The 6,396-nt window shown below is 37.2% G+C and overlaps 1 protein-coding gene across 8 annotated transcripts; it reads right to left on the reverse strand.

Annotated features, from left to right (window-relative positions):
• Nucleotides 1–224: 224 nt before the first annotated feature.
• LOC115713929 (transcription factor PIF1) lies at nt 225–5,553 on the reverse strand. Of its 8 annotated transcripts, none has more exons than XM_030642410.2 (9): nt 5,194–5,553; nt 4,955–5,097; nt 4,101–4,854; nt 2,382–2,477; nt 2,196–2,261; nt 1,992–2,057; nt 1,073–1,468; nt 816–894; nt 225–474 (listed from the first exon to the last, which is right to left on the reverse strand). In XM_030642410.2, exons 2-9 carry the CDS (start codon nt 5,047–5,049, stop codon nt 470–472), a joined length of 1,557 nt encoding a protein of 518 aa, XP_030498270.2. In that variant the 5' UTR covers nt 5,050–5,097; nt 5,194–5,553; the 3' UTR covers nt 225–469. The 8 variants fall into 8 exon arrangements, with proteins under 8 accessions (XP_030498270.2, XP_030498269.2, XP_060970953.1 ...); XM_030642409.2 differs by having other exon boundaries at nt 4,955–5,102; XM_061114970.1 differs by having other exon boundaries at nt 225–894; nt 4,955–5,102.
• Nucleotides 5,554–6,396: the final 843 nt, after the last annotated feature.

Below are 6,396 nucleotides of genomic sequence, written 5' to 3' on the forward strand. Positions count from 1 at the left end.
AAGAGTGACAATGATTAACAAAGAAAAATACGAATCTACAAGAAGAAAAAAAAAACACTATGGTCCAAAAGTATGGTGGGAGAGTCCCCTCACCCTTTCTTTCCCTTTTCTCAACATTCCATTCTTATCTAGTTCACACTCTTTTATGACACTTGGGATTTATTAGATTTTCCTGGATTTGAATTTTGACTTACATGAAGAATTAAAGAAAAATGTAGAGAATATGGAAAATAAGAAAACTAAATAAAAATATAACAACACACATAGTACACACACCAAATTGGAAAATGGTAGAGATTTATTGCTGTGAGCTTTGTAATAATTACATGTTAATTTAGGTGTGTTCTATTATGGGATTAGCCAGCCAAGGAATCTACTCTACTCCTTGATGAGAACTTCTCTCTTTTACACTACAAAACTTCAGGCAACAAAAGAGCCCTTCTTTAAAATATTCCTACCCCTAAATCTTTCAACCTGCAATGCCAAAAAAGTTTTAGTATATAGTAAATGATATCATATCCTCCACTTACTATATATATATATACTACTATGCAATGCACGATAACTTATCACCTATGTCGACCAAATCAGAAACAGAGCCACATGACCTTTTCTAAAAACTCTAAACAGAGCCAGCTAGGAGGAGTTATGAGCTATCCTACCAAATAAATAAAAATTGAATAAAAATAATTACAATGAATTGGGCAAGACGGCAGGCTCTGTACCATGCCTGCATGTTGACCTCTGCTATCCTAACTAACCTAACCTTGTATTTTTATGAGGAGAGAGAATAATAATGAGATACAGGAGCCCACCTGATTGATGATTTTCTGGATTTTCAGGTCCCCTACTAGTACTCGGTTTGCTGGTACTCGGTTGGACCATTGCTGGGTTCTGTTAAAATTAAAAGTGGAAAAAAACAGTAAGAAATGGATCCCATAATAAATGTGATAAATGAAATGGGGTCAAGTACTGATATGAAAAACATTAAATATTTCATAAGGGACAAATGGATAATGGCATTGGCACGGCACACTAAGCAAGTAATGAAGGAAAGTACAAGTTGTTTTACCTGCTGTAATGGCAATTGCATCTGTTGTGAACCAAAATACTGTTGGTAAGGATCAGGAAAATTTGGCACCCGTGACTGATTTGGATTTTGTGGTGTGGGAAATGGCTGAAACATATAATCTAACTGGTTAGTTGCTTGACCTCTGGGTGGCTCAGTTGTAGGCACAGGGGGCATATGAAAGGCTGGCATAGGAAACCTTGGTCCCAAATGAGCTGCTGTAGCTGGTGGAGACATTGGTGAACCAGCTAACACATTTGGAAAGGGCATAATAGGTCGGTTCAATCCCATTTCCATTCCCATGCCCATGCCCATTCCGATTCCCATTCCCATTGGTGGCATGTATTGTTGCATTCCGGGAAACATCATCGGGACCATGCCGCAACCCATTGACATCATCTGCACCATTTGATCATATAAAAGGAAGTTGAAATGAAGATGGGAAATGAAGTACCTTCTCTATGTATAGTTTCTATGATTACAACGTTGTAATTGTCTCTACTCTACTCTACTTTTACTATTCCTATTAATTATAGAAACTGTTCTGTTACTAGACAGGGGACCCTAAGAAAACAACCCCAAATAATGTAACCACATGGAAGCATGCAAACTATTGAACCTGCTCATTTCACGTATCAATCATGCATGGATGTACTTCTACTTCTCACATGGGCTTCACAAATATCTTGTACGAATATGTACAACCCTGTCTGGAAATGAGACCTTGAAGAATTATATTACAGGTCTGGAATCAGAAAAGAATTTAAGGCTTCATCATTCTTAATTCTATTTTTCACCTTTCTCTTTCTATGTGCAAAGGACTCTGCTGCCTATATGGACTTGTATACAAATACCCTTCCACAAGATGAACAAATTTATGATATCATAATGAATTTTCAGAAAGTAAGTCTAGATAGTAAACCTGCACTTGTAGCTGTAGAGATTTCAAGTATTCTATTGCCTCATCCAGCATTGAAGCTTTGTCAGACTGAAATCCACAAAAAGCAAAAAGCTTCTTAAAAGACAGAGAGAGAGAGAGAGAAAGAGAGAGCACCTAATCCCAAACATATTCCCACAATCCATTCTAAAAATACAATATTTGACGGTTTGGCATTTGTTTGGAAACCTTGTTACAACGAGGTATAAGTTCTTGCAAAGCCTTCATCTTTTCGTTTATCCTATCTCGACGTCTCTACATTAGAAGATAAAAACTCCAGCTTTAGAAGGAAAAGTAACAACGTATATAGATACATATATCAAAAAATAACTTAAATTCAACCAAACTTAGAATAATCCTTGGTAATGAACAGACCCTTTCAGAGAGATTATGGACCTCGGCAGCACGAGATCTTTTTGTAGATGCCCCACGTGCATGTTTCTTTCCATCGCCAGATTCAAACTCAACTTCCTATCAAAATTTAATACAGTAACTATATTAATCAGATTATCTCCATATCAGCAAACACTTATCCCAATTTCACCGAACTAAGTTTTCTAATTTTATGCAGCAATGGTTCTAATTCTTTTAACTTATTTTGGGGATGTGAAAGATAAGAAAGAGTGAAGAGGAAGGGGAGAGGAAAAGAAATGAATCAACGAATTCAAAGTATAAAAGTGTCTCACATCACATGATCATCAAATAGATGCGAGTATACTTCATTTCAGACTATAGCTTGTTAATATTCTTTCTGAGCACCAATCTTAAAATATTCTTCTCCATTGAATATTTGACACTGAAGTGACTTACATTACAGTAGTCCTTATAAGTTTTTTTAGCACTAATTCAACTCCATAGAGCCTTGGATGCTTCCCAATATTGCTCCAATCCAATAAGCATAATAGTTCCTCCCTAATTATAATCAAAGCACTCAAGTATTTACCCTTTACCTGAAATGATCAGTCATTTCATTCATCATACAAAACCCTATTATTAGTAGTCACCTAGCATATAGAATTTAAAGCATAGGGGGAGTCAAGTCCAACTATATCTTCTTCTTCTTCTTCTTCTTCTCCAACCCTTTCAGCTTTTCTATTTCTTAGTTTCATTCTTCATCTGCTTTAACACAATACCAGACTCTAGTGCAGAACCAAATTTGTAAGGACTCTTTAATAAAATGAAAGCCTTCCTTACTTTTTGGCAGCTAAGCAATTATTGCACCCGCTAATTAGTTCTAACTCTGTGTTAGTACATAGTACACATACATAAGACAAAAGATATAATTCTCAACCACTAACCCAGAAAAATAACACGTACAACAATTAAGTACCTGATACTAACTTGAATCAAGACTACTAAGATATTAATTAATTGAAAATTGAAAACAAAATAAATAATAGTAACGTTGCCCTAACAAACAAAAACAAAAACAAAAAAGCAGTCCCGCAATGGCCGCCGCCAATCCCATAAATGAAATATTAATCATTTGGAAATTTGAAATTTCTGTACATAAAAGCAGCCAAGCAGTTCAGTGGCATTTATAATAGAGACACGTGTACAGAAAAAAAGAAAAGATTGGGACGGAGGGACTGAAGTGGACGCGAAATGCAAAGAGACAAAAACCCAGAAAAATTAAAAGGAAACCACAGGTGCGGGGCAAAAACAAAGGATGCTCACGCTTACCGACGACCACAACGACACACACCCCCACTGCGCACGTTAGCCAAGAGGGGTGCAGTGCAGTCCACGACACTACGCTACACTACACACATTGGGAAAGACAACCATACAAAAAAAAACTTGATTCGGTTAACGAAAACGTGCTACCGTCTAGTTCTTATCTAATTTTCAGTACTCGAAAATATGTGTTAGAAATACTTTTTTTTCCAATTTTTTTTCTATTTACAAAATAAATTTTTGTTAGTGTCTAAATTTTTTATACAAGCGTGCTAATTTAAATTATCCGAAACTCTATTTTCTGTACAGGAAAATGTTATAGCAATTTTAGACATAGGAGGTTAACCTTTGTAATTAGCATCCTCCAACTAAAACACAAACAAGAAATTAATTGACTCGAATGATAAACTCACTCACCTCGCTCTGACACTCGGCGTCGTCTATTTCCACTCCTTTTCTCTTCCGATCATCGCTCGCCGCCATTGTTTTCGCCGCTAGTAGTGGTTCTGCGCTGGCGCTCGAGTCTCCCGGAGATGAAATTACAGTCACTTCGCATCGAATCTCCTTCCCCTCTCCTCCTTCACCTAAATTACCGAACGATGTATCCTCGGGGCTTCTCAGATTGGGACCGACCGCCGCCGGCGTATCGCACGAATCCACCGCGGTTTTCGAACAGGACGGGTTGAATTCAACCGTCGACGGTTTAGCGAGCCTAGAGAAGTGACCGAAATTCTCCGTCGTTCTAGCTGGAGGTATAGGTGGCCTACAGGCCATGGAAACCGGCGGCGGCGGTGGTGGCCTGATCTCGGAAAATTGACTAAGGCGCATAGGAAGAGGAGGAGTTGAGTTCGTGGCGGTGGTGGTGGTGGTTTCGCTGAGCTGAGGGTAAAACAAGTCGGCGGAGAATTGAGGATCTTCAACGAGAGGATGATGAAGCCAGGAAGACATTTCATCTTCCTGCATAAAAAGATGCTGTTGCTGTTCTTGGAGATGTAGATGATTATGATGAGCTTGTGCTTGCGATAACCTACTTTCCATGTCGGCAGGCGGTACAGCATCGTATTTAAACGGAGGCGATAATTTTCTCATCGCCGATGATGATCTCTGGTTCTGGCTTTGTGTGACTACCTGACCGTTCTGCCATAGAAGCTCCATAATATCGTCCTCTGGACTAAAACATTTCACAAAATCGTTCTCTGTTCAGATCAAATTTTGCTTCAAATCTCACCATAAACAACAACAACAACAAAAAAAAGTAATTAAGAACTTACAGAAAAGATTTTCTGGGAGGACGAGAGTGTCCGGAAGAATTGGGATGAGTTGAGTAATCATCATCCATTTCGAAATCGGGTACGCAGTGATTCATTCTCTTATTAACTCTTAATAATTCTGTCAAGATAACCACTCAAAATCCCTGCTCTACAACAACAAAAGTTCACACTCTTATTAATTATCCATAAAAATTAAGAAAAAGAACAATCGTAATATATATAAAATGAAATTGAATTACCGAACGAAGAAAAAGCAGTGAGGATATTGTTATGGCGGTAGTGGACGCAAAGAACCACATAAAGTCTGTACAAATATATAATAAACAATAATAACGATTCAGGTAAGATAATTTGATTATATATATATATGGTGAAACCAGATTGTGCAGAGATTATTGGGAGATTCGTGGTTGTGATTGTAGTTCTTGGATGAATTGAAGAAGAAAAGTAAGGCAGAAAAGTGTTTGTTAGTGAAAAAAGAGAAGAGAAGAGATGAGATGAGATGAGATGAGGCGTTTGATTGGGAAATGGAAAGATTTTTGTGTTGCTTTGTTTGCTTCTTGTGTTACTACTCTTGTCGCTTCTTCTCTCACTCTCTCTCTCTCTTCGGTTAAATTTGATAATATTAATTAATAAATAAATATAATTAATTGAAGAGGAAAAGACAAATAAATAGGAGTTAATTATTTGTATTGTATTGTATTATTTAATACTTACTATTCAGTTTGTATTAAGGCGGGGTTAAATAATTTGATTAAAGGGAATATTATGAAGGAGAATATGCTTATGTGTAAACTTAGATTGTAGGGGTATTTATCAAACTACCCAAACTACCCGCACCGCACAACACTACAAAAAAAAATGTGGTTTGAAATTTTTTATGGTGCGGTCGCGGTTTGAATTTTTCCTAAACTGTGCGGTGCGGTTTATGATTTTGAATTATTAATATGCGGTTCAAACTGCACCGCACCCCACATTATAAAATACTAATTTTTATATTTATTTAGGTCCAATATGTGAATGTTCAACTCAAAGTCCACTAATTATTGTATTGTTGACACTTAATTTTTTTTTTTCATATTTATTTTCAAGCCTTATGGTATTTTGACAAGTTTTGCTCAAGGTTTGTTGTATTTGTGATAGTTTAATTATTTAGTGATAGTCCAAACTGCAAAAATCGCACCGCAATGTACTATTTTTAGCGGTGCGGTTTCTGCGAGTTTTTAGTTTCGCGGTGCGGGTTGGTTTGAAAAATTGATCAAAAACTGCATCACCCGCATCGCGAACACCTCTAATAGATTGTTTAAAGTTATAATATATTTTTAATAAACTCGACCGCAACAACGAATACATGTTGGGTCCCTTTTGATGGTTCTGGGTTCGAGTTGCGGGTTTGGGTCCCGAGTCCAAGTTCTAAGTTCGGGTCCCGAGTCCGAGTTTGG

The sequence above is a fragment of the Cannabis sativa genome, chromosome 4, assembly GCF_029168945.1.
Source record: "Cannabis sativa cultivar Pink pepper isolate KNU-18-1 chromosome 4, ASM2916894v1, whole genome shotgun sequence".
NCBI classification, from domain to species: Eukaryota; Viridiplantae; Streptophyta; class Magnoliopsida; order Rosales; family Cannabaceae; genus Cannabis; species Cannabis sativa.

Coding starts and splice junctions, on each gene's coding strand:
- LOC115713929 (XM_061114970.1), bottom strand. CDS start 5,049: ATGAATCACTGCGTACCCGATTTCGAAATGGATGATGATTACTCAACT. Junction 2,478..4,100: donor ACGCCGAGTGTCAGAGCGAG/GTGAGTGAGTTT, acceptor AAATTTTGATAG/GAAGTTGAGTTTGAATCTGG. Junction 2,058..2,195: donor TTATACCTCGTTGTAACAAG/GTTTCCAAACAA, acceptor TGTGGATTTCAG/TCTGACAAAGCTTCAATGCT.